A 27,035-nucleotide genomic window follows, 5' to 3' on the forward strand; every position below is an offset into this window, starting at 1 on the left:
AGATTACAGCCTTGGATCCTGTTTACAGGATTGTTAAACATTTTCTTGCTTTAGCAGCAGTGAAAAGTGAGGGAGGTTTTCCTGTCCAGGGTCAGGAGCCTGCCCAGCACTGGGGTGGGCAGTGCCTGGCAAGGAAGGGCTTGGATTCTCAATTCCTCCAGAAAATACCACACCTGAGGCCCTGGTAATTCCATCTGCTTATTCACCAATATTTGAGAGGTGAGTGCACGGCCCGAACTGCTCTGTAAATAGCTGGATAAAAAGCTGGCAGGGATCAGCTCTCCTTTGACTGATGTACTTAAAGAGGGAGGGAGAAAAGAGGCTTCACCTTGAAGGCAAGCACCAGAGAGCTCCTTTCACCTTGAAGCTTTGTGCAGGGTTTGGCTCCTCAATCAAGGGAGAGCCCGGACACACTGGCAGAGTTGTCTTTGTTTTTGCAGCAATAGATGAGACAGAGATTATAGGTTATTGCCCCAGGGACTTGTCTTTTCTAAGGCTTGGGGATTTTAAAGGAAAGAGGCTTTTTCACTGTATAACTCTGCCTGTCTGCTGCTGGGGGGGGAGGATGGCATTTGTTAACTGCTTTTACACACCTTCCTGATTACTTCAGAGATTCAAATCAATCCAAGTCCAGGGAGGTATTGTGGAAAGGAAGTATGTGGCTTTAAAATATGCACATGTAACCAACTGCTTCTGCTTCTTTAATACATCCACTTTACAGTCCCTGTCATACTCAAGACAGCTGAAAGTTTTGCAATGGAGATGTGTGTTCTTGGCAGACTGCAATTATATCAGCACCTTACATTTTACTAATAAATCAATAGATAATTAGCACAGGCCCTGCAAACATTTTTATTCATGAGTGGCTCTATGCAAGAACATCCAGCACTGGTGGTAGCACCATTAGCACTGCATCAATCTGATTTCTGCTATTGTTTTATACTCACAGCTCTGTCATGGGCTGATATTGTCCTCAACAGGGCACTGTGAGTTCCTCTGTTTATTTTCCTGCTGTTGGCTGTGGTGACTCAGGGAAGAAATTTGTGATTTTCTACAGTATTGGAGCAATGTGCTTTGTGGGACCCTGAAGGAGATCATATGTGTGATCATAATCAGGTTGTTGACATGCTAAGAGAACTCAATCTGCATCCTGGTAAATGAGGGTTTTGTTGGAGGACAGGTCACCCTTGTGCTGTGGTGGGAATGGCCTCTCCCAGCAGTCTGGAGCCAGGAGAGGAGGCTTAGGGAATATCCACATTTGTGTGTATGCTATCCACACACAAATATCCACATTTGTGTTATGATAGTCACATGTGAATGTCCACATTTGTGTCTGTGATATCCACATTTGTGTCTATGCTATCCACATTTGTGTGTAGGATATCCACATACAACTATCCATATTTGTGTGTATGATATTCACATGCAAATATCCACATTTGTGTGTAGGATATCAACATTTGTGCCTATGAGATCCCCACGTGAATATCCACATTTGTGTGGATGATGTCCACATGTGAATATCTAGATTTTTGGGCATGATATCCACATACAAATATCCCCATTTGTGTGTATGATATCCCCATTTGTGTGTATGATATCCAAATTTGTGTCTATGATATCCCCATTTGTGTGTATGATATCCAAATTTGTGTCTATGATATCCAAATTTGTGTCTATGATATCCCCATTTGTGTGTATGATATCCAAATTTGTGTCTATGCTATCCCCATGTGAATACCCACATTTGTGTGGATGCTCAGAGCTCAGGGCACACTGTTGGATTCACCCTGCCTTTCATCCAGGCTGCTCCAGGTCACTCCTCAGTGGAGCTGTCAGAGCTCTGCTGAATCCACCTCCAGTGCTGGAGCCCTTCCACAGCTGGCTTTGCCAGAGGGGAGGTTTATTCCCTCCTGGGCTCCTGTGGTCCCTGGGGAATGTCTGATCCTGCTTTGGAGCTTGGCTGGCAGACACCTCTGTGGCAGCTGTCACCTCTCAGGCAGGGCTGGGGACAGCAGAGGGGGAGAGGGGACAGCAGAAGGCTCACAAGTACCTGTTGGACACCTGTAGGTGCCTCAAAACAAGCCCAGTCTTGTGTCAAGGAGTTGTCCCCAAAGATGCAGAGCTACAAGTGGAAAACACCACTTTGTACACTTTTAAAATATCTGGGTTTTATCTTTTTTTGCTTTTCTTTTAGTGGGTCTTGTTCATGGAGAAGTCTCCAGGATTAGTCGCAGCAGGACTGCATGGTGTGAAATATTCTTTGTTTGAATTTCAAAGCCAAGTGCAGTTGCTGTTAGCAGGAGTGATAGGCAGAAAGGAAGGAGAGAGCCATCCAGTGGAGCCCTTTGCTGCTCAGAGGATGGAGTGCAGCTGCTCACCTTGAAGAGCAGGGCTGTGGCAATCAGCCGTGCCCTTGAGCTGTCCCATCCATTCCACTTCCCACTTTTCTGAAGAGCTGCTCTTCCCAAGGTGCACTTTTGTCTCAAAGAAATACCAGCTTGTAGCAGTGTGTGAAAACAGCTCAGCACGCAGAGCAGGGAGCAATTCCCTCAGCAGCAAACAAGGGAAGCATTCCTCTCATTTACCCTGGATTTACTCCAAGAATTCTCCGTTCAGTTTAGTTATTATCTTTCCCTACGGTGTGGAATATTCAATTAAACTTTCTCTCAAATTGGCCATAACTTTCAATGGAAATTAAAGCAGTTCTATTTAGGTACCAGTATCTGTCACCAGGCTTAATGTTCAGAGAGAATAGCAATGGTTCCACCTGTTTGGTGTGAATTAACCTCGGCTGGCATTCCTCACGTTTCAATTCCTCAAAAGCAGGGGAAGCTGACAGCATTCAGCATCCAACTGCACGTGCTGGCTCTCAGCTTTGGGGCACTGGAGGGACACAGCAAATGCACCCTTCATTTGGAATGTATTCCAATTAATCTGGCTTTTTTTTTTTTTAATAGGTTTTGTAATTCACCAGGGGGAAAAATATGTATTGAGCAGAATGTTCTTTGAAATGATCTCTCGCTTTCCATCCAGCACCATATGGACACACACCTCCTTCTGTGGTTGAAATGCTTCTTTTATTGTCAAAGCCACTGAAATTTCTTCCATCCTGCCTTGAACTGAAAGAAACACACTTCTGTCAGAGGAGGCAGACCCAGAGCAGGAGTACATTTGTTTTATCTGACAAGGAGGGGGAAAAATGCTTTTTTGGAAGCCAGTCTTGTTTGCAGGTTGTCTTAAGCTGAGGGTGGCTCATGTTCATTCTGGGTTAACTCATTTAAGAAATGTAACTCAGAAAATAAAATCTGCCCTGGGGAGTGTCTCACCAGTTAGTTTGGCTGGGAAAGTTATTTATTTTATGGTCCTGGGGCAGTGGGAAATGTGTTGAATGGTGTGAAAGGGAAGTGGGTTAAAATACCTGGGCACTTTCAGGTGTGTGTACACAGATATGCACTGCTGCTTGTTCTTTTTTGATGAAATGACCAAAAAGAGTCTATTAGACACAATCTGATGGGCAGGGTGAGGGAAAAAGCCTCGAAGCACAGCAAAGAGCCTCCTGCTGGCCTCGGTGCTTTCTGTGGATAGAGCTGCTCATAGTGCTCACCAGTGATAAACCAAAAACGTGTTATCACTGCTGGAGTGCGAGTCCCTGGACATTGCTGCGACAGAAAGAAAGTTACCACTTTGAATTTATTTTTAAAAGTGTAGAATTTGCATTTCAGAGTTGTCCAAACAGCAAAACTTTGCTCCCACAAAAGCAAACACTTCAGTGGAGCAAAAGCCTTTGGCTGTGCTGACAATAAACACCTGAGTAACACAACTCAGTCCAAAATGGGCTTTTTCTGGTGCAGGCACTTGTGGTTTCCTGTCTGCAAGAATCTAGATGGCAGCTTGTTTTATTTATTAGTGACTCTTTAGTGCTCTGTGAAGCAAATCCTCCTCCTGTGGCAGGTTCTGTGGCTCAGCCCTTATCACCCAGAGCTGGGATCTGGGCTGCAGTGATTTCAATCACACATTAAAGCTGCAGCAAAGCAGCTCCACAGGCTGAAGATTAAATAGTTTGGACTTGCTTATCTCGGTTATACACAGGCAGCAATAAGAGGAAGAAGAAAGGCACTCAAAATAATTTTATCTAGCCAGCGTTGCGAGGTTTTTCCTGCTCCTCTGCTCCCCTGACAGGCTGCAGCTGCTCTCAGAGCTTCTCCCTCTGCTTGAAAATCACACCAGGGTTTTTCCTCTTGCAGCCCAACAGGAAGGGCAGGCCTTTTTTTGCCAGGTAAAAGCTGAATGTTGAACGGTGTCAGCAGCAGGGGGAATATTTGGGAGTGTTTTGATTTAATCTTTCGTGAGCTTCCACTTGAGCTTGGGTGAACTGAGTTATTCAGTAGACAAATCAGTGTTTTCACCTATTTGTGATTGTTTCTACCTTTAGTTCTCTGTCTTGAGTCTGTGTTTTTGAAGTTGTTAATTGCTCAGTAATTAATGACACAGACAGGATGGTTCTTACAGGTGTGGCCAGTTTCATTAACCCTTGAAGAGCAGGATGCTGCAGGGTCACCTCTGCTCCTGCAGCCAGGGGATGTCCTGGAGGTGTGGGGACACTTTTGGACCCTCAGGTTTGTTCCTGTTTCCCACCTCAAGCAGCTGAGCTGTTCATTTTTAATGCAAGCTGTGTTTTCCTGAGATGGGAGGAGGACCAAAGTCAGACCTTTGGTGTGATGTGATATAAATTGACATTCTCTAATTGAAATAACAGCAGATGACAGCCCAGAGAGGGGTGTGAGGCAGGTGACAGAGGCAGTCACACACATCCCTGAGTCAGCAGTCCCTAACTGGATTATCTGGGATGCTCTGGCTCGTGCCACCATCAGACTCTGTGCTCCTGGGATTTGAGGCATCTCTTACACAGGACCTGAGCACTTGTGCATTTTCCAGTGAGAAAACTGGATACATTCAAATATATTTTAAATCTCTTGCTTTCAAAGCCATCCTACAGTTCTCAGAGCTGTAATCCTTATGGGCCAGGCTATAATATTCTTTCCTAGGGTGAAGGAGGCTGCTCAGGGAGTGCAGGGTCTCAGGAACAAGTTTGGATGCCATAATCCAGTCCCTCATGCTTCATGGCTATTATTATCTTTTCCCACCAGCAACATGAGTTGCACACAGGTGTAATTTAAAGCTAGAGACAATGTGAAATGTGTTTTGAATAATGGATGAGTTCCAGTCAGGTATCGTTAACATATAATTAAAAATAAAGATAAATACAAGGCCTGTGACTGTGCTTGTGGTGGGACACGGGGGAGAGGTGGTTCCTTTCTAATCTTCCTGGCAGAGTCTCTGTGAAATGCTCCTGTGGAGATGACAGAATTTGCTCTCCCTGAGTGAAGGGCTGTTGTTCTGTCCTTGGTAAATCCAGCTGATTCTCAGGGTCAGGCAATATCAGGGTTACTCCCATTCATTCTCACCTTCCTTCCATCTGGAAGATCCATCATCTACTGTTCATTCTTTTTATTCCTCTATATTTTTTGTACATCCCATCATCTCTAAATTTTATTTATTCATTTTCCCCTGACCTCCTATACCCACAAATTTCCTGTATCCACACCTGGGTGGGCTTCCAGCAGCCTGACTGAAGTGAACTCCGTGTTCACATCCCTGCAAGTCCCTGCACACTGAAAGAACAGAGTCTGCAGGGCAGCAAAAGATTGGAAAATGATTAAAAAATGTTAAATCAAGGCTCCTTCCAGTCACTTTCTGACTGTGAGCACTTCCAGCGTGTCCTCACTTGCTCTGAACAGTGTCAGTGTCTGAAGGAGCAGCCAGACATTGACACTGATGAGAGGAAAAGTCTCAGTGAAATCAAGAGAGCTGATCTTTTCAGGCAGGAAAAGTTGGTTTCTTTTGTGTTCTGAACAGCCACTGTGGAGATAAAACTGATACAAACAGGATGGAGAGCAGGGAATTCAGTCAGAGCTTTCTGTGGGTGTTTTGGGCAGCGTCAGTGAATGTCCTGAAATTCTGCAGAGCGGTGGGCAGGGAAGAGCTGCACCTCAGGAACGGACCTGTGAGCAGCTCCCAGGTCTGAGAGAGGATAAATTGAAAAGGTGAAAGCAGAAAGTGGTTGAGAAGAGAGGAAAGGAGAAAGGGAGGACTTAACAGCTCAAAAAACTGGAGTGTATTTTTAAAATGAAGGAGAAAAGTCAGCTCAGGGGAGGCTCCCGTCAGTAATCACCAGCCTCAGAGTGCTGGACTGCTGGGAAATGACTCCTGAGCTCCCTGAAGGTCGTGTCAGCTTGCTTTGCCAAAATATTTTCGCTCTCCTACCTGTATCTAGCGTGAGTTTTTACTGCTCTGAAGGGCAGGAGTGTGGGATGCCCTTGGCAGGGCTGGGAGCCCCACTGCTGGGAGGTGTGGGGTGATTTGAATTGAGCTCTGCTGTGACAGCAGTGCCTGTCCCCATGGTTTGGGTGAGGTTCCATTCTGTGCTCTGTGTAGGACACTTTCATGACTCTGGGTGAGGTCCAGTGGCTTTTGGGGGAAAAAAAAATAAATCTGCCGTTATCAACTAAATAAAGTGACACCAGCTCTTTTCCAAGGTGAATGGCACTCGGCCTCTTGCTGCTGAGACTCTGCTTTGTGTTTCAAGCCTGCAAGAGGAGGTTCCATGAGTGATTCCTGTCCCATTTCCCTGTCCCTGCAGATGACAACACCCTGCATGGGCCAGTGTTCCTCCAGGAGCCCGACAGCGTCATCTTCCCCTTGGACTCTGAGGAGAAGAAAGTGAAGCTGAGCTGTGAAGTGAAAGGAAATCCCAGACCAACCATTGGGTTTGTTCAATGCTTGGCTGTTCTTAGAGCCTTCCTGTGATCAGTGGTGTCCCTGGAGGCTGCCACAGGGCTGATCCCAAAAACGTCCCCAGGGCAGCTCTGATCTCTGCTCTGTGATCCAGGGAGGGGCTGGAGCTGGGCCAGGGGGGTTTGGGCTGGATTTTGGGAAAGGTGCTGGCACTGCCCAGGGAATGGGCACGGCCCTGAGCTCCAGGAGGGTTTGGAAAACCCGCCCAGGGATGCCCAGGGTGGGATCTGGGGTGTCCTGGCCGGGATTTGGACTTGGATGGTCCTTGTGGGTCCCTTCCAGCTCAGGATGTTCTGGGATCCTGGGGCGTTAGGAACAGAGGGAACAGGCACCAGGAAATCTCCAGGTATTGCACTCAATTGCAAACCTTGCACAGGAGTTCTAAAATGCTACAAAAGGATCATAAATAGTCCTGGCTCTCAGATTAACCATCCTTTCCCAGAAACATGGACAAAACTCCTCATTCTTTGCAGCTTTAGCGGCTGCTTTGGGATCCTTGGAGGAAGGTGCTGTCCTCCTGCAGTGCTGCTGCTGCTCTTCTCTCCCTCTGGTGCCTCTCACTCTGCTCACCAGTAAATGCCCCTCTGAAACCAGTTGGAGTCCCCAGGGCTCTGCCTCTGTGCTGTCTCCTGCCACAGCCAGCTGTTTAGTGCCATAAACCCCAGGGATCCATGGTGCACACACGCTCCAGAGCTTCCCTGTGCACTCAGGAGCTGGCAGGGGCTGGAATTCCTCAGTGCCCCACTTTGTGACAGCATCTGCCAGGAGGGAATTGTCTGAAATTTATAAACAAACAACCAGCAAGTCAGGAGAGGATGGGGGGGAAAATATCCTCAGTGGACTGGAATGGGTTAGAGATCCTGTCTCAGGCACTTCCCCTTGCCAAGTGATCAATTCCAAAGAGCAGCAGCACCAGCAGCTACAGAGACTGAAATGTATGTCAAGGATATTGCTCTTGCAGTTAAATACTGGAATATTTCCATGCCGCTCAGGAAATCTGCATTTTTGTACCTGCTTTTTTTTTAAATTTCATTTTTAATAAGTAGTCAGAGCCGTTCTAAACCTGCCTTTACTCACTTCAGGCCGTGCTCCCAAGCAGCCAGGAGCATCAGCAGAGTTTAACTTTGGCTTTGTGTGCTGCAGGTGGAAGTTAAATGGAAGCAGCATTGACGTGGGCATGGATTTCCGCTACAGCCTGCTGGGAGGAGCGCTGCTGATCAACAACCCCAGCCCAAGGCAGGATGCTGGCACCTACCAGTGTGTGGCAACAAACCCCTTCGGAACCATCCTCAGCAGAGAGGCCAAGCTGCAGTTTGCCTGTGAGTCAGAAAGCAGCCACTGCTCCTGAGCTGGAAAAACTGGGAGCTGGGGGTGTTTTTCCAAGATGGGTTATGGGGTGTTCCCTGTGGGAAATGGGTTTGTGGAGAGGTCTCAAGGGTGAGAACGTTCACACAGTGTGCATCTGTGTGCAAATTTTGAGACAAGAAATGCTGGCTCAGAAATGCCATGGAATAGGATGCACATTATTGAGAAAGGAAAAGAACTAGAAACAAGTTTCAAAGGATGGCCTTGCAAATAAGACTGGGTGCTTTGGAGAAATAGAACTGTGAAAGATGCACCCACAAGGGGCAGTTTTAGATGATTGGCTTTAAGGCATCTGCAGCGTGGTGTGGCAAAAAGCTGACCAGCCAAGAAACACTGACAGTGTGTTGTAATTAGAAATAGATTTAGGAAATAGTTTTTGATTGTGACTTACAGCACCTGTATTGTCTCACCCTTCTCATGAGACTGAAAATGGAATAAAAGTTTTTAAAATACCTCTCAGCTGCCCCAGCTCTGTGTCAGGAAAGGGCATTGCCCAACAAACTGGTGCCCTGTGCTGATCAACAACCCCAGCCCAAGGCAGGATGCTGGCACCTACCAGTGTGTGGCAACAAACCCCTTCGGAACCATCCTCAGCAGAGAGGCCAAGCTGCAGTTTGCCTGTGAGTCAGAAAGCAGCCACTGCTCCTGAGCTGGAAAAACTGGGAGCTGGGGGTGTTTTTCCAAGATGGGTTATGGGGTGTTCCCTGTGGGAAAGGGGTTTGTGGAGAGGTCTCAAGTGTGAGAACTTTCACACAGTGTGCATCTGTGTGCAGATTTTGAGATAAGAAATGCTGGCTCAGAAATGCCATGGAATAGGATGGACATTATTGAGAAAGAAAAAGAACTAGAAACAAGTTTCAAAGGATGGCCTTGCAAATAAGACTGGGTGCTTTGGAGAAGTAGAACTGTGAAAGATGCACTGTAATAGCACCCACAGGGGGCAGTTTTAGATGATTGGCTTTAAGGCATCTGCAGCGTGGTGTGGCTAAAGCTGACAGGCCAAGAAACACTGACAGTGTGTTGTAATTAGGAAATAGATTTAGGAAATAGTTTTTGATTGTGACTTAGAGCATCTGTATTGTCTCACCCTTCTCATGAGACTGAAAATGGAATAAAAGTTTTTAAAATACCTCTCAGCTACCCCATCACTGGGTCAGGAAAGGGCATTGCCCAACAAACTGGTGCCCTGTGCTGATCAATAACCCCAGCCCAAGGCAGGATGCTGGCACCTACCAGCGTGTGGCAACAAACCCCTTCGGAACCACTGCCAGCAGAGAGGCCAAGCTGCAGCTTGCCTGTAGGTCAGAAAGCAGCCACTGCTCCTGAGCTGGAAATACTGAGAGCTGGGGGTGTTCTCCCTGCTTTTCCTGGTGGGTTATGGGGTGTTCCCTGTGGGAAAGGGGTTTGTGGAGAGGTCTCAAGTGTGAGAATGTTCACACAGTGTGCATCTGTGTGCAGATTTTGAGATAAGAAATGCTGGCTCAGAAATGCCATGGAATAGGATGGACATTATTGAGAAAGAAAAAGAACTAGAAACAAGTTTCAAAGGATGGCCTTGCAAATAAGACTGGGTGCTTTGGAGAAATAGAACTGTGAAAGATGCACTGTAATAGCACCCACAAGGGGCAGTTTTAGATGATTGGCTTTAAGGCATCTGCAGCGTGGTGTGGCTAAAGCTGACAGGCCAAGAAACACTTACAGTGTGTTGTAATTAGGAAATAGATTTAGGAAATAGTTTTTGATTGTGACTTACAGCATCTGTGTTGTCTCACCCTTCTCATGAGACTGAAAATGGAATAAAAGTTTTTAAACCACCTCTCAGCTGCCCCATCACTGAGTCAGACAAGGGCATTGCCCAACAAATTGGTGCCCTGTGCTGATCAATACCCCCAGCCAAAGCCAGGATGCTGGCACCTACCAGCTGTGGCAACAAACCCCTTTGGAACCATCCTCAGCAGAGAGGCCAAGCTGCAGTTTGCCTGTGAGTCAGAAAGCAGCCACTGCTCCTGAGCTGGAAAAATTGGGAGCTGGGGGTGTTTTTCCAAGATGGGTTATGGGGTGTGGGAAAGGGGTTTGTGGAGAGGTCTCAAGTGTGAGAACGTTCACACAGTGTGCATCCGTGTGCAAATTTTGAGATAAGAAACGTTGACTCAGAAATGCCATGGAATAGGATGGACATTATTGAGAAAGAAAAAGAACTAGAAACAAGTTTCTTGCAAATAAGACTGGGTGCTTTGGAGAAATAGAACTGTGAAAGATGCACTGTAGTGGGACCCAGGAGGGGTGATTTTAGATTATTGGCTTTGAGGCATCTGCAGCGTGGTGTGGCTAAAGCTGACAGACCCAGAAACACTCAGTGTCTTCTCTAATCACAGGGATGGCAACCAGAATTAGCTGAATTAGGAAGTACAGAGGGATTTAAGTTTACTACAAAGGCTCTGCCTTTGAGAAACAATAAAATTGGCATGTGAAGCTTCACCCTTCATCTGAGCAACCCCTTATTTTCCATCCTCATCTTGTGTTGTGTGGGTTTTGTTTTATCTCACTTTTATTTCTGAGGAAATGACTGTTGGGGTTTTTTTTGAGAATGGTGGGTGAGATTTGAGGGTTCCCCCCCTTCCCTTTAAGAGTTAAATTGTGAATCTTGGGGCATCAGTAATGTGTGTTGTTCTCCACAGGCTGTGATATTCTTCTGTAGCCTTTTCAAGGAAGATTAAGCTGTGATTGAGCCATTCAGCCTCCTGTGGAGGGCAGACAGGGTCAGCAATTTCATCCTTGAAATATGTATTTAGGTTACAAACTCATTATGATAAAAGTGCTAATATTTCCCCTGAATACTTGCTTCTTGATATGGCATTTTCATTTCAGGTTTGTCCTTTTTGATTTTTTCTTCCTCTCTCTTTTTCCCTTTCTCTTCCCACTTTTATTTCTTTTCTTTTTCCACGCTAGTTGTCTTTGAAATTGAACATATTTTCACTGAGTGAGGAATCTGCTGTGCCACAGTAACAGAATATGGATTAATGATACCCCAAGCCCTGTGCTTATAGCAACACAGGCTTTCAGAAAATAAAAAAGCTTTAAACTCTTGAGTATGGATCTAATAATGGCTTTTCCACAAAGATCTACGGAAACACAGCTGAACTAGATTAAATGATGTGCTTTTTATTTTAGGGGCTGGGGCTTAGCTTGATGATTTCATTCACTGTGCTATGGTTTCTGTTGGGAAATAGCCCTGGAATAAGCAGGAGTTGTGGCTGGGGGGCAGATATGAGGCAGCATTTTGGGGCTGAGCCCACCCCTCCAGATATGGGATCAAAGTTGGTTTTGTGGCCCAGATCCTGCTCCCATTGGGGATGGAGACAAAGCTCCCATTGATTTCTGGTGGCACCAGAGCTGGCCCACAGCCCTCCCAAAGTGATGAATTTGCAGCAAGCTCTGCCTGCTCAGCTCCAGTCCCTTTGGCAGGGCAGGGAGGATGAGCTCCCAGCGTGTCCTTGCCAATTATTGAATCACAGAATCACGGATTCACAGAGCCCCCAGGTTGGGAGAGACCTTGGAGATCAGGAATCCAGCCCAGCCCCAACAGCTCAGCTCAACCCTGGCACCCAGTGCCACATCCAGGCTTTGTTAAACACACCCAGGGATGGGGACTCCACCACCTCCCTAGGCAGAACATTCCAGAATTTTATCACTCTTACCGTAAAAAACTTTTTCCCAATACCCAACCTGTATTTCCCCTGGTGCAGCTCAGGCTGTGTGCTCTGGTTCTGTCAGTTCCTGCAGACAGAGCCCAGCCCCAGCTGAGCACAGGCACCTTTCAGGGAGTTGCAAGGTGTAAGTCATGTAATAAGGGCACCCCTGAGCCTCCTTTTCTCCAGGCTGAGCATCCCCAGCTCCCTCAGGGGTTCCTCACAGGGTTTGTGTTCCCAGCCCCTCTCCAGCCCCCTCTGGATGTGCTCAAGCTGCCCATGGAATAATGTATGGGATGGAACATCTCCAGGGGCTGGAAGTTGTTCTGTCCCTCTCTAAATTAGAGATCTCCTATTAGATCCATACTCAAGAGTTTAAAGCTTTTTTCTTTTCTGAAAGCCTGTGTTGCTCCAAGCACAGGGGTGTCATTAATCCAGATTCTGTTACTGTGGCACAGCAGATTCCCCACTCAGTGAAAATATGTTCAATTGCAGGGAGAACTAGTGTGGGGAAAAAAAAAAAAAAAGGAAAAAGGGGGGAAGAGAAAGGGAAAAAGACAGAGGAAGAAAAAATTCCCTGGAAGGAGGTGGTGGCAAGGTGAGGGTTGGTCTCTTCAGTGATAGGACAAGAGGAAATGGACTCAAGCTGTGCCAGGGGGGATATCAGGAAAAGTTTCATCACTAAAATGTGGCTGAGCACTGGAAATGCTGCCCAAGGCAGTGGTGGAGTCCCCATCCCTGGAATGCTCAGACACAGAGCAGATGTGGCACTTTGTGGTGGGGTTTAGTGGCCCTTTGGTGGTGTCTGCTCAAAGGTTGGGCTTGATCTTGGGGGGGTTCCAACTTTAATGTCTGATTTATACCCACACCTCTGCAGTCATCAGATCACCATGGGAGTTCTCAAAATCTCCTGGGGAAGCTCCTGTTCCTTGCAGACCCTTCTCAGGGCTGTGTGTTTGGAGATCTCTGTGTTCAGATTTGGTTTCATTTGCTGATCCTCCAGCCTGTCCCAGCTGGGCAGCACTGCTGGAAGGGGGTTCAGAGGGAATGGCACAGCTCAGGGCTCCCCTTCTGCTTTAATTCTTTCCAAAGGGTGTCCAGGTTGTCTGTGATCACAGTGGGATGAGCAAGGCAGGACAATTCCTGCTGACTTAGGAGCTCCTGTGGGGCAGCATCTCTAATTAGAGACAACTTTGAATTTATTCTACCTTGCTGAGGCAGCAGTTTGTGTTTTACTGCCCAGGCTTTGGAAGCAGACAGTTTTGCACATCTCCTGTGCCCCCCACCCCCGGGGTCTCCAGGCTGTGTCTGCTCCCCCTCCAAACACAGGTCCAAGCCTCTGCCAAGAGATGACCCCTCTCCTCTGCCATGGAGCCATCCCCAGCGCTCACAGATGAAATATTCCCTCCCTGCTGTGATAACTTGACTCAATTTGGCCCTAAACACCTCAGCAGGATTTGCAGTTTAACCTGAAAATTCACGAAGCTGCTGCCAGCTGCAGGATGCTGCTTTGGAAATGAACCCTCTGGGAGCTGTGCAGGAGCTGCTGCCTTTCTCATCTCACTGGTGGCTGTCACATGCTGTTGATGTGGAAATGGGTATCCAAAGAGGAAAATCAAGCTGGAATCAGAGCTGCTTTTCAGCCATATCATTGTTTTGCCCCCTGTTGTTACAAAAACTGCCTGCAAGTGATGTCTGTGAAACAGGAGCTGTTAGAGAAATGGGATCTGTTGTAAGGGGGGGTTTTATTTGTGGGACTGATGTCCTTCCCCTGCTCTGTGCCCAGAGGCCTCTCTGAAATCCCTTTCCAGCCCATGGCCATTTCCCAGGAAGGAGTTTCCCTCAAATCCCTAGCCTAGCAGATCCATGCTCTTGCTGTGGACGCTCTCTGCAGTTGGCCAAAGTGCTGCTGAGATGTCCAGGGGCTGAGGGACCAATTTCAGCCCAGGAATGAGCCCCAGGGGAGGGGAGGGTAACGAGTCTGAAGGGAGGGGTCCTCTGGGGATGCTGCAGCAGGGGTGAAGCATCACTGTGCTGCCCAGGAGGTCAAAAGGAAAGGGAAGTCTGGGGGCTCCAGCTGCTCACAGTGACCCCCAGATGTGTCACAAAGTCTTGCTGGCTCTGGAGTTTTGCTGTGCAGGGGAAGATCCCTGTGGAGCACAGGGCTGGGGATTCTCAGCGTTTTTGGGGGATCTGCTCACCTGCACTCAGCGAGGGCAGTGCCTGTGCCTGCCCTCACCCCTGCATCCCTGTGCTCCAGCACTGCCTTGCACCCCAGTGCTGAAATATCCCACTCAGCTATTCCTCACCCCTTCTGTTTATTCAGAACCTGGACTTCAAATCCCCAGCTTTTCCCACTGTTTCTTTCCCTTTTTCCCTTTCTTCCCCTTTTTCCTGGCATTTTCATCAGGGCATTGCCTCCCACACAGGGCCACAATTCAGAGATAAAACTCCCAGCCAGCCACACCAAGGGCTCACAAATCTGCTTTAAATCATCACATTTTTTTAGTTTTTCTGTGTCTTCAGAAATTGATTTTCTTACCATGACCCAATTTCCCCTGCATCCCCCTCCTCACTCTTTCTCCCCCGAAGCCTCTGTGCATTTGAAGGGCTTTGTTGTGACCTGAAGCTCTGTGAATAATCTTCATTTTGGAGCTGCAGTGTCCACTCCTGCCCCTGCAGAGGTCCAGGTTTCCCCAGCCCCACTGGGATGTGCCATCAGCTGTCAGGTTGTGAGAGCAGCCTGGGGTATCCCCAGTTCTTAAATTCTGTGGTTTCCTACCAAGTGTCAAATTCCTCCTCCAGGAACTCAGAGGAAAGATTTCAAGGAAAAATGCCATTTATATCAACCCTGCTGCCTTACCCAAACCCAGCCCCTCACCTGCCTGTCCCCCCAGGACTGGGCTGCTGTGACCTTCACTCAGGAAGGAGCACATTAATTTGCATTTCTCCATGAGTTCCCACATCCCAGGGTTTCTCTGTGCAGAAATCCTGGCTGAGCTGTGCACAGGCCAGGATCAATGGGAGAGATGAGCTCCCAACCTCTGCTCCTTCCCCTTGGTCCCTGCTGGGTGGAAAACTAGGCTAAGCCTCACGTAAGCTCCTTTTTTTTCCCTTTCTTTTCCTTTTTTAATTTTTTTTTATTTTTGATGAATAGGACCAACAGGGAGTTTGCAGCAGAGGATGGATCTATAACCTACTTTACTTTCATCTGGGATAGAAGGACCCTTAAGTCAGAGCAGAAATGGAGGATTTTCACCTGCTTTGTTCCCCCCCCCAGGGTTATAAATAAACTGAATTCATTTTTACTTAAAGCAGTGGCACTTGGAAATTGTCAGTGCACGTTGTCCTAAAGCTGGGAATCTCCTAAGCCTGCAGGGGTTTTTGGGAAGTTATTTTGGTTTCTGGCTGGAAGGAGCTCTGGAGAGGGCTGGAGCCAGCTGAGCATCACAGGCCACTCACAACACCCCAGTTCCTCTTCTGCTTTAGGAACCCAGGGAAAAGCAAGGCACAGCCTGGATGTTTTCCCTCATCTCTCTTCATATTTATTCATTTTCACTTTAATATGAAAAAATATTTAAAAGGCAGATTTTTTTTTAAATATCTTGGAGCTTTATTCTTCAAAACTATATAATGATGTAGGTGTTTTGTTGTTTTTTTTTTTAATGAACCCCCAAACTTCTTGTAAAAACTGATTTTAGAGTAGTACACATCTGCAGAGCTGTTGGGTTATGCTTTCATGGCATATTCTGATCACTTTTCATGGTTTGTGTGGCTGGAGAACAGGACAAGAAATCAGGAGGGTGTGTTATTTGGAAATTGGAGGAATTTGGAGGTTGTGTTATTTCCTCTGTCAGTGGAAACTTCTTGTGGCACCTCTCCTTCTGCCTCTAAAGCTCCTGCTCTGTCAATGAAACGATGCTCTTGACCTGGATGAAGAAATGATTATGCTCCTTAGAGGATCCTTAGGGGTTCTGTACCAATGCAAATCAGCATTTCCTATAAATGTGTGGGAGTAGCAGTTCAGGACCCCAGCACGGACCTGGCAAGGGCCAGAGCTGGATTCTGCAGGAGAATTGCTGTTTCTGCAGCAGAGTTTCTGTTTCTGTTGATGGGCAGTGCAGAACAACTTTATCCCAGTGGCTGCTTCATCTTTATTTGGGTTTTTTTGGGTTTTTTTTCCCCTGGTTTCCCTCTGGAAAGCAAAGCCAGGAGCCAGCACTGGCACTGGAGGATGGAGCAGCTTGAAATGTGTTTGTGGGAGGCTGTGCCACCTTGGTCTCCCTGTCTGCAGCAAACATGACTGGCATGTCATTATTCATTAGGCCTGAGAGGGGAACAGAATGGAAAAATATCAGCTCTGCTGAGCACCAAAATGTGAATTTCCACAGGGAGGCTGAGCCAGCAGCAGCCCTGAGGATCAGGGGTTTAGGTGGGGTTTTAGCAAGTGAAGGGAAATTTCCCTTTGAATCCTCCTGCTGAAGGAGTTTGTGCCATGTTATCCAGGAAATCTGGGCTGCCCCTGATCCCTGGCAGTGCCCTGTGCCAGGCTGGAGCACTGGGACAGCAGGAGGTGTCCCTGCCCTGGCACTGGGTGGGCTTTGATGGATTCTGTGGCTCAGTGGTTGTATTTTCATTCCTTGGGGTCTGAATTTGCATTCCTGCCCCTGCCCAGAGTGGGAAGGGGAGCACGTGAGGCAGCTGCAGTGCCCAGACAGCCCTGAAAGAGGGGCACAACACCCCTGTGCCCCTGCAAGCTCTGCTCTCTGCCCACTGCAAAGCATCTCTGCTGCAAGAAAGTGCAAACAGAGCTTTTTTCCTTTTTTTTCCTTTCTTTTTTCATCTAGGAAAAGATAAAAAACTTCTGAGAGCGAAATAACCCCATTCCAGTCAACCCAAGGGGAAATGTCTGCCCAGATTTTCTAGATTAAAGTAATAAAATTTTCAGAGTCCTCAGCATTTTGTCTCAGGCAGAGGAGCTGCTTCAAAATAAATGTTTGAAATATTTCCTGTCGAAAGAAGGCAAACAGGCAGTTTTTATGAAGTGGAACATGAGGACAAGGAGGATTTTTTTTTTTCCATAATATCATAGAGAAGAGTGGTTTGATTTTTGAAAAGAAAAATGGGTGCCTTGAAGAAAATTTCTCAGGAATTTCTGTTTCCCTGTAAGAGCAGTGGGGTGAAGGAAGGAGAGAGCCCTGGGGGTGCCTTGGAGTCTGATGGGAAGCAAGGAGCAAACCCCAGGGAGGTGGAATTTCAGCCTGGCTTTAACAGAAAGACTTGGGAAAATCCAGGCACAGAACCCAGGCAGAGATGAGGGATCAGACATGGGGGTGGTAAACTCAATGCCTTGTTAATGGCCTCAGTAATAAAGTCCAAGGAAAAATCTTTTCCAACAGGGATAGGGGTGGGGGGAATGCCAAGATATTTACCTCTAAAACTTCTTTTTCCTTTCATTCCTCCTCGGCAAAGGAGAAATCCCAGTGAAATTTCTGCTCTAAAGGTCAAATTAGAAAGCTTTCATCCCCAGACTTGTAAACTATTTCTCAAATCAGTGACTCTCGAAATTATTCATTAGAACACCAGCACTTAAACTAAAATTCTATTAAGCTGTGTATCAAAGGGGTTTTATTCCAACCCACACAGCTCTCTGGGTAGTCCTGACACACCAGCAAGGACACAGCCTGAAGAACTTCATCTCTGTGAGTTGGGGAGAAGGATGGCAGAAAACCCAGCTCTGAAAAGCAGGGGCAGTTTTAGAGAGACAGTGTTTGGGGATGCTGGGGCCATAAATTCCTTTTTCCTTTTCCTTTTCCTTTTCCTTTTCCTTTTCCTTTTCCTTTTCCTTTTCCTTTTCCTTTTCCTTTTCCTTTTCCTTTTCCTTTTCCTTTTCCTTTTCCTTTTCCTTTTCCTTTTCCTTTTCCTTTTCCTTTTCCTTTTCCTTTCCCTTTCCCTTCCCTTTTCCTTTCCCTTCCCTTTCCCTTCCCTTTTTCCTTCCCTTTTTCCTTCCCTTTTTCCTTCCCTTCCCTTCCCTTCCCTTCCCTTCCCTTCCCTTCCCTTCCCTTCCCTTCCCTTCCCTTCCCTTCCCTTCCTTTCCCTTTCCCTTTCCCTTTTCCCTTTTCCCTTTTCCCTTTTCCCTTTTCCCTTTTCCCTTTTCCCTTTTCCCTTTTCCCTTTTCCCTTTTCCCTTTTCCCTTCCCTTCCCTTTCCCTTTCCCTTCCCTTTTCCCTTCCCTTTTCCCTTCCCTTTTCCCTTCCCTTCCCTTTTCCCTTCCCTTTTCCCTTCCCTCCCTCCCCCATGGATTCAGGCACACTGGATCCCTCTCCCAGACTGGTTTTATATTTTTCTGGTTTTAATTTTTTACTATCTTTTTCAATTCCCGCAGTTTGCAGCCAGTGGAGTGGGATGCTCTTGCCAACCCCTGCCCACCTGGCTGGGAGTTTTCTCCAGGACATGAGCCTGGGATCTGTTGTCCATGGAGAGTTGTGCAAACACGATGGGAATAATTTGGGAAAGGGCATCCAAATGTCCCCAAGGATATTTGGGTGGAGGTTCTTTGCTCAGTCTGAGCCAGGGGGATTTGGCCAATCCTTCCATCAGCTTTTTGTTGGAGATGTCACTGCCAGCCTAATCAGATTCCCTTGGGATGAGTCATGTGCTCTTTAATAAAAGGAATAATCTTCAATTATTCCTGGATATGACCTTAAACATCACCCTAAATTTTAGATTCCTGGGATTATTTTAAAATTATAGAAGGGGTTTGAGAAGGCAAAGCCCATTATGATCTGCAAATCTCTTTAAGTCATGCTTAAAAATTGGCTCTGGGTGTCTTGGCTGTGGCAGGGTACCCAAGGGGACTGGGCATTTCACATATAAGAAAGGCAATCACTCCTTACCTATATCATTATTTCCTGTTGTGTGGGTGCTTTAAAGTTCATTTCATATCAGTAAAGGTGGAATTTTGCCCACTCCAGAATACTCAAAATTGCCAATGAATGTGTTAGCTTCCTAATTTATCAGTTCCTAAATTATAATTCATTTTTAACCATTTTATTTTCCCATGCCCAAAGTACAACCAAGTCTTAGGATAAAATACCAACCCCCCATAAAATACAGACAGGCTGAAAGAACTCCTGAAGTGCTGATCCAAGGATTTGTTGCTCATCTAAGTGGAGTTCCCTAACCCAAGACTTTTTTTTTGTACGGTAGGAATGGCACTAAGGCATAATTCCCAGTAATTCCCAGCTGGATGCAGAGATGTGTGGGTATCATCCACCCTCCTCCCTCCCTGTGCTGCTGCTGGGCACAAACTCTGTGTTGCCCCTGTCCAGGTCCATTGGGTATCTGATTTTGTGGGAATAATGATCCCCAGGGATGCAGCTCCTGTGCTCTGGGGGCTCCTTGCTGTTCACATCAACTCAGCTGAGTGATATCCACGATGTGTTATCAAATTTGCTTTGCAAAACTCTCTAGGCCAAGACTTTGAAGTAAAACCCACTAACATTTTTATTTTTCTAAGCCTATTAGCCCTGCTTTTCTCTGGCAATTAAAACCCACTGATGTATAAAGCAGTGATTGATGTGTGTACATTTCTGTTGGAATAGAGCAAAAGCAGAAATCGTTTCATACCAGTTAAACAGGAATAGTGGGTGAAAACAGCACTGACACTGCTTTTCTAATCATTAGGAAAAAAACCCCTGAACTGTAATGACAAAGGGCTCACTAATGGTGAGTTTTTGACAGCGTGTCATTCAAGGCACTGCACAGCAGAGCTGCCTCCCACATGATACAGTCACAGAAATTGGCTTTCCAAAGGACATGCAGACACCTGCCACCACCAATTTGCATCATTGACTCTTCATCTCATTTTCTGTAATATTTTTTGGGTGGTTTTTAATAGCTCCTGCACAGAGGGGTCTCTCCTAATTGCAGCACCGGCGTAATTACGAAGCATTTTGTGTTCTAAAAATAGGCATGTGTGGAAAAAAATCAAAGCAAAGCATGGAAAGGCTCCTGGGGCAAACAAAGGCAGCAAGACAGAGCTCAGCTTTCACAAAAAATAGGGATCTCTGTCACATCCCCAGTGCCCTGAGACTGGCAGGCTCCTGAGGGAAGTCGTGGTGTTCCAGTCGGGGTCCTGGGGCATGCTGAGTTCAGGAATTCTCTTATTCCCATCATATCTGTTATTCCCATCATGTCTGTTATTCCCTTTATTTCTGGTACTCCCATTATTTCTGTTAACCCCATTATTTCTATTTCCTTTATTTCTGTTACTCCCATCATTTCTGTTATTCCCTTATTTCTATTCCCATCCTTTCTGTTATTGCCATCCTTTCTGTTATTGCCATCCTTTCTGTTATTCCCATCATTTCTGTTATTCCCTTATTTCTATTCCCATCCTTTTTGTTATTCCCATCATTTCTGTTATTCCCTTATTTCTATTCCCATCCTTTCTGTTATTCTCATCATTTCTCTTATTCCCATCATTTCTCTTATTCCCTTATTTCTATCCCCATCATTTATGTTATTCCCATCATTTCTGTTATTCCCTTATTTCTATTCCCATCCTTTTTGTTATTCCCATCATTTCTGTTATTCCCTTATTTCTATTCCCATCCTTTCTGTTATTCTCATCATTTCTCTTATTCCCATCATTTCTCTTATTCCCTTATTTCTATCCCCATCATTTATGTTATTCCCATCATTTCTGTTATTCCCATCATTTCTGTTATTCCCATCATTTCTGTTATTCCCATCATTTCTGTTATTCCCTTATTTCTATCCCCATCATTTCTGTTATCCCCATCATTTATGTTATTCCCATTGTTTCTGTTATTCCCTTATTTCTATTCCCATCATTTCTGTTATCCCCATCATTTCTGTTATTCCCATTGTTTCTGATGTTGTTGCAGCCAGTAATGGGAACTGAGGGGGGCTCTGTAGCTGCTCTGCTGGGGTGGAATTCTCACCACAGGGACAATCAGTGGAGCTGGAAATGGTGAGGGGTGTAAATTCAGAAATCTGAGGCCAAATTTTGCACTGGCCCCATCAGGAGCTGATGTGACCTTGTTTGTTTGCCCATCCTTCGATGCCATCTGGGGAATATTTCTTTAAAACTTTGCTTGCCTAGGAGTCAGAAAAAGAATGACCACATTTCATAAAGCTCAAACCCAAGTAGGTCCTAAGAAGGGAGAAAAGGCTGCAGTTCCTTTTGTTTTGCTCATAATTGAATCCTCTTTGCTGTAAGGACTGATTTTTGTAGGCAAAATTTGGGGAAATCTTTCATTACTCTGGACAACTTGGGTAATTGTTCCTGTGCAAAGCCATATGGGTTTGATTAAAGTTTCCAAATGCCATTTACTGAGACAAACTACCCAGCCTTGAGGGGCTGTGGATCATTTCAGATTGCTGAAGCTTTTATGAGACCCCACAACAGCTCATTCCACACACTAACACCCTGCCCAAAGGGAGAAGCTGGTGGGCTGACAGCTGCTTCTGGCACCTGCTGGGCTTTGGAGCATTTTTTGGGGCATCTGTGGCATCACTTCCAGGTGCCTGCCCAAGTTGTGGCACTGAAAATTAAGGCAAAGTTTTACAGAAAAACCTCATTATGCCAGCAGAGCCATTGAAGGCCCCACCAAGGGCTGGGTGTTGGTGTGTGCACTGCACTCCAGCGCATCTCAGAGGCAGATGTCAAGGCTCTGTGCAAATATTAGCTAATTAAATCTCTTCTGAGAGACACAGCTGAAGGACTTGTCCTCAGAGATGTGCAAACTTTGTCACCGGGAGCTCAGGTGACTTTCCCAAAGTCATGCAGCTGCTTTTAAATACATCCAGCTGAAATTAAATAATACATGCAGCTTTCTGCTTCTGTGGGCCTGTTCAGCTTGATTTAGAATTGATACTGTCCAGAAAGTGTTTAAAAGGCACCTGAAGTCATTCATTACATGAGGTGTGAGTAGCTGTTACTCACAATTACCTGTCTGCATTCCTCTCACACCCCCTGTTGTATTCTCCTCTTGAAATCATTGCTAATTGCTAATTACTAATCTTTCTCTAATGCTGGGGTTACTGGAGCTCACTCAATATTTTTCTGTGCTCACTGGAGCCCTTGGTTGGTATTGTGAGAATTGTTGGCAGCACACTGATCTCCTGAATTGCAAGTGTTAATATCTCAGTTTTTCATTTCAATCTGGTGGGTTTCTCTGCTGGGTTTGGGTTTTTTTTTTTTAATGGGCAAATAAAAACAGAAATCCTCCTCTGCCACCCTGGGTTTTGAGGTTTGGGGACAAAGTGAGGTGGAAGTCGATGGTGTTGTCACCATGAGGCTGAACCCTCCTCTCTGCAAAGATTGCAAGGTGGATCCTTAATGAAGCTCCTCACTAATCAAATCTTCATTATATCATTGTTCATTCCAATTTAGGTGTTGTAAAAACAAATCTGTGGTCTCCAGAAAGCACAATCAGCCTGATGGCCTTGATCAGACATTAGTCTTGGTTATAATTGTCTTAATCTTGTTATTTTGCTCAGAGGCAGATTTGAAGTGGCTCCCAAAGCCTGATGGTCTGCAGTGCAAGCAAGAGTGATGAATGCTCTGCTTTATCTGCTGATTTTGACCATCCTTGCAGCATTTCCTCCATGTTCATCCAAGCAGAGCCTGCTTTTCCTGGTAGCAATCCTTTCCTTGTCAATATTGATGTAAAAAACAGCGCATTTATTCCTGCAGGCATTCCTTGGGCTCTAGGCTGTTACTCCTCCTGTCCTCAGAGAGGATGGGATCCAGCCTTGTGCCCGTGTGCAGTCAAAATGCATAAAAATCTGTGCACTGGCAGGTGGCCAGGGGAATGTTACAGTGGCTCCATCAAATTTTTAAAAATTAAAAAAAAAACCAAAAAAAACACCTTGTAAATTTTATAGAATTTAGGAATGAAATATTATATCTCTCTAATTTATATTTTTTTCTGTTTTCCCATTTTCCTAAACCAGAAAAAAAAGAGAGAAAGGCCCCTAAAGGTTTCTTTCCTAAAAAGGGAAATGAAGCAGTGACAACTTTGGATTTTATTTATTTAAATTTTTTTTAAGTATGTGCGCAGACAACATTTTTAAGAGAGGATAAAAATCAAGGCTCACTTTCCCATCCTTGTAACCTCATAATGATGTTCCTACCAGCTCCTGCTGATAAATATTTATCACCCCTGCGTTTCCTCTGGTTCCCAACTGCACTGACAACAGGTTTGTAATTGCCAAACCAAGGCTCAGCTACACTGGAAACGAGGGGAAAAAAAAAGAAAATTGAAATGCAGGAAATTGTAAAGGATCAGAGGCTGCCAGAGTGATTCTGTGTCTCGGTGCTCCCACGAAGCAGCTGCTGGTGACAGTGCTGGTGGCACTCTGGGCTCAGAGTCACCTCCCCTGCTCACTGCAGCTCTCCTGAATTCGGGGAGCAGGGGGAGTTGTAGTTCTGCAGTGCCCTGAGGAGAGGAAACAGAGAGAGGTGGAAGGAGGAATTTAATTTCATTTAATTAAAGCACTCTGTGGCTCAACGTGCAGCTGGTGCAAGAGGGATCCTTGTGGGAGGGAAGGGTCTCCACACGTGGGATGGGAGGGCAGCAGCCTGCCTTGGGATGGAATTGCTGATTGGAGGCAGTAATTCTTCCTAAATTCATGGGACAAACCTCCCCCAGCCTTTCAGGTGCTGGGGTTTTCTCCAGCTGTGCTGTTTTTGGGGTGAGCCAGCACCTCCTGCCCTGCCAGCCTGGGGAGGGCATTTCCCGACCCTCCTGTTGGTGCTCCTCATCCTCCTGCTGCCTCACATCCCCCCCAGCCCACCCTCCACGCTGACATTTGCTTTATTTCATCATTTCCCTGTTGTGATCAGCCTCTAACCGAGCTCTTTCTCTCCTGGCAGACCTGGAGAACTTCAAGACCAGGACGAGGAGCACGGTGTCGGTCCGGCAGGGCCAGGGCATGGTGCTGCTCTGCGGGCCCCCACCCCACTCTGGAGGTAAAGAGCTTTCCTCCTCTTGATTTCAATGAACTCTGGGGTTTCCCTTCTCAGGGAGGGAATTCTCAGGGTTTTCAGGAAGTTTGGAGCAGTCACCTGCGAGGACAGGGCTGTGGCAGGGCCACCCTGCTGAGGTGCCTGGGGAAGCTCCAGTGGGGGACAGAGAAGGAGCACTTTATGGATCTGAGAGTGAACTTCAGAGATAAACTTCTGAGTATAAACTTCAGAGATGGAAACTAAAGCAATGAATGTCTTCATATCCTGAAGGTGTGACCAAGATCTTCTAGCTCAGCCGTTCTGGTTTGTGGCCTGGGTGTGTCTTCTGCTAAAAAGTTGAACTTGCTGGCAGAGCCATTTTTGTGCATCATCTTTTCATTGTTTTCTCTTTTTCAAACACTGCTGGCAGTGTTTTTTGTGTCCTGGGTACTCAGGATGTGTCCAGATCTCACAGGGTGCTGTTTGCTTCCAAGAGGGCGGTATGAATGTTTAGAAAATACCAAAGAATTCTTTCAGTTTTGCACCAACTTATTTTAATTGTGCCAGTTTGTGGCTTCCTGAGCGTGCGTGTTGCGCTGCTCTGTCTGAAATGCGTTGGGAGGGAGAGGTTTTGTGAGAATTCCTGCTGGAATTCCTGCTGTGCCTGACAAGCTCCATGTGTGTGTCCCTCCCCACCAGGACCCACACCAGCCACCGCAGCTGGCTCCCTCATCAGGGGCTGCTCGCTCTGTCAAAACAGCCCAACATCTCCCGCAGATCTGTGGCCCTTTTAAAGAAATTTGCAATCCTGCTTTGAGGTCTGTCTGGCCTCATCAGCTGGATGGAAATTGCCCCCTGGACCATGTGCTGTTAGGCTGTGGTGCAACAGGAAAAACCTCCTCAGCTTCAAAGTGAAAAATAATCCAGCTCATTGGGAGCACGAGTGGTAATAAGAGGAGAAAATGCAATTACTTATTTTCGAATCTGATTAGGGCAGCAAACCCAGGATCATCATCCTTGCAAAAAGTGCCTGATGGCATTAGTGACCACTGCTGAAACATAGGATTAATTGTGGGAAAAAATACACTTTCATTTTATGTTTTTTTTTAACTTTAGTTTCATATGTGCATTGAAAATGAAATCTGAAAAAAAAAAATTAAAAAGGAAAACTATTCAATCTGAGAACTGCCATTGCTTTGCTGATGAGGGTATTCACTGGAATAGTAGAAGCCTGAAAAAAACATCCTGGCCAGGTGCTGAGATTTGGGAAAAGAAAACCAGTAAATGGGAAGGGAATTATTTTCTGTCAGCCATTGTGTCACTGTTGTCTTGGGCTTAAAAATTGTGACTTTATTAAAAAGGCACTGATCAGCATCCAGACCATTAACCTTTCATCCGTGGGTCTAATACTTTGCCACTTGGAAATATCCATTTCTGAGGAGCTGTCAACTAAAAGTGAAGTTATGTTGGCCTACATACATTAGTTGTTGAGGCTTTCTTTTTATTTTTTCTTGTTAATGATGCCCAACAAAGAGCTTCCCACGGTTCCAACGTTACAGGAAATCCATCCCGAAAATGAGTCCAAATGATGAACAAGTCCTTTCAGCGCCAACAAATGGGCTGTGTACAGCTTGCACAGAACAATTTGGGCATTGCTGTGCACTGTCCCAATTTCTGCTTTGAAATGAGCTGGAAATTCAAGGCCGTGGATGTGAGCTCCCCCCCAGCCCCCGGATGGAGCCGGAGCGCGCGCTCCGTGCGGCGGGGAGCCGCTGTTTGTCAGGTCGCTGCCTTGTGCTGGTACATTCTGTTAAGCAGCATAATGATGTGATGGCCTCCTCTGATGAAGTGCATGCTGAGTGCTGGAGATTTGGAAAATAAATGTTCATCTGCGGCTCGGGAAGCGGCTGGGCTGGAGAGCGGAATAAATGCAAATCAAACATTTGCTTCTGCCGCGCTTTCCGCGCTTTCCGTGGCGGATTCGCACCCCCCGAGGCCAGTCCTGCTGTACTCGTGACCCCTTTGTCTGCTAGAAGTTCCAGTTCTTTTCCTCTCCTATTTTTTTGCCTTCTCCATTTGTTCCTAATGGACTGGTAGAAGCCTGCCTTCGCTGTTAGGGTTTTTCTGGGATAATTACGCTGCGTGTGAAGGGTGTTCCCTCATTATTTCTGCAGCTTGTTTAATCCAAAGCCCAACAATGGTCTTGTGTCAACCATCCTGCCCTGAAACTGCACAGAAGAAATCATAGAAAAGTAAATATTGCTCTGGGAACGTGGCACTGGGCCCTGGGTAACGGCACAATGAGCTGCTGGTGGTGTTTAAGTGGACAAGAGGAAACAGTCAAAAATCCTAAAAGTCTGTGTGGAGCTGAAATTTGGCTTTGGTTTTGGTGCAGAACACCCGGAGCCCGTGGTGGTCACAGCAGGAACTGGGCAGTGCCCAGTGATGGAGTCACAGAAATGGGTTTGGACCCTGGAGGGGCATCAAAGAGTTCCTGTGACTTTTTTGTTGAGTCTCATTTTAGGTACCTCAGCCTCTGTTAGGATGACTTCTAGAATTTGGATACCAGGAGACAAAGCTCTCCTGCTTTACATCTTCAGAGGCCTGTGAGATCAGGCACTGACTCACAGAATGGTTTGGGTGGGAATGGCCCAGCCAGTGCCAGCCCACTGTCCCAGGCTGCTCCCAGGCAACAATTCCATCCCAATATCCCACCTAACCTCACCCTTGAGCTGTCACAAGAGCAGAGCAGAGGGGAAGAATCCCCTTCCTTGACCATCTGGAGAATTTCGAGCCAAAACAGGGAAAATCTCACCAGAAATAGCTTTGTTTCTTCTTGTGTGTTTCTTTCTGTTGCATTTTTAGGGCATTTAGAAGCCATAAACCTTTTCAAAGTGTACAGCAGTGTTCAAGCTAAGCTGTTAGTGGAAATGTTTTCCTTCTGAGGAGCTCTGCAGGGGGGAACACCTTTTCTTGTTTGCCTTTTTTGGTGTTGTTAATCAAATTTGGCAAGATCTGTTATCGTTGAGATAAACTTAATTGAAACAAACAAACAAAAAGCTCCAAAATCCAAAGCAAACACTCACTTGTGTTTCTCAGGGCTCTGAATCTAAGTTCCAGAGGGGATATGCCTGGGAAGCATTT

At 46.2% G+C, this 27,035-nt stretch overlaps 1 protein-coding gene across 1 annotated transcript in view; it reads left to right on the top strand.

Moving 5' to 3' along the window:
* Nucleotides 1–27,035, top strand: part of LOC311158757 (contactin-4) — a 259,902-nt gene that overhangs the window by 152,339 nt on the left and 80,528 nt on the right. Inside the window, exons 4-6 of the mRNA XM_084214354.1 lie at nucleotides 6,704–6,830; nucleotides 8,002–8,177; nucleotides 23,820–23,915. Coding sequence (XP_084070480.1) covers nucleotides 6,704–6,830; nucleotides 8,002–8,177; nucleotides 23,820–23,915 — 399 coding nt within the window. The remainder of the gene's footprint in view (nucleotides 1–6,703; nucleotides 6,831–8,001; nucleotides 8,178–23,819; nucleotides 23,916–27,035) is intronic.

This window comes from Fringilla coelebs (genome assembly GCF_963513975.1).
Source record: "Fringilla coelebs genome assembly, chromosome: 13".
NCBI lineage: Eukaryota > Metazoa > Chordata > Aves > Passeriformes > Fringillidae > Fringilla > Fringilla coelebs.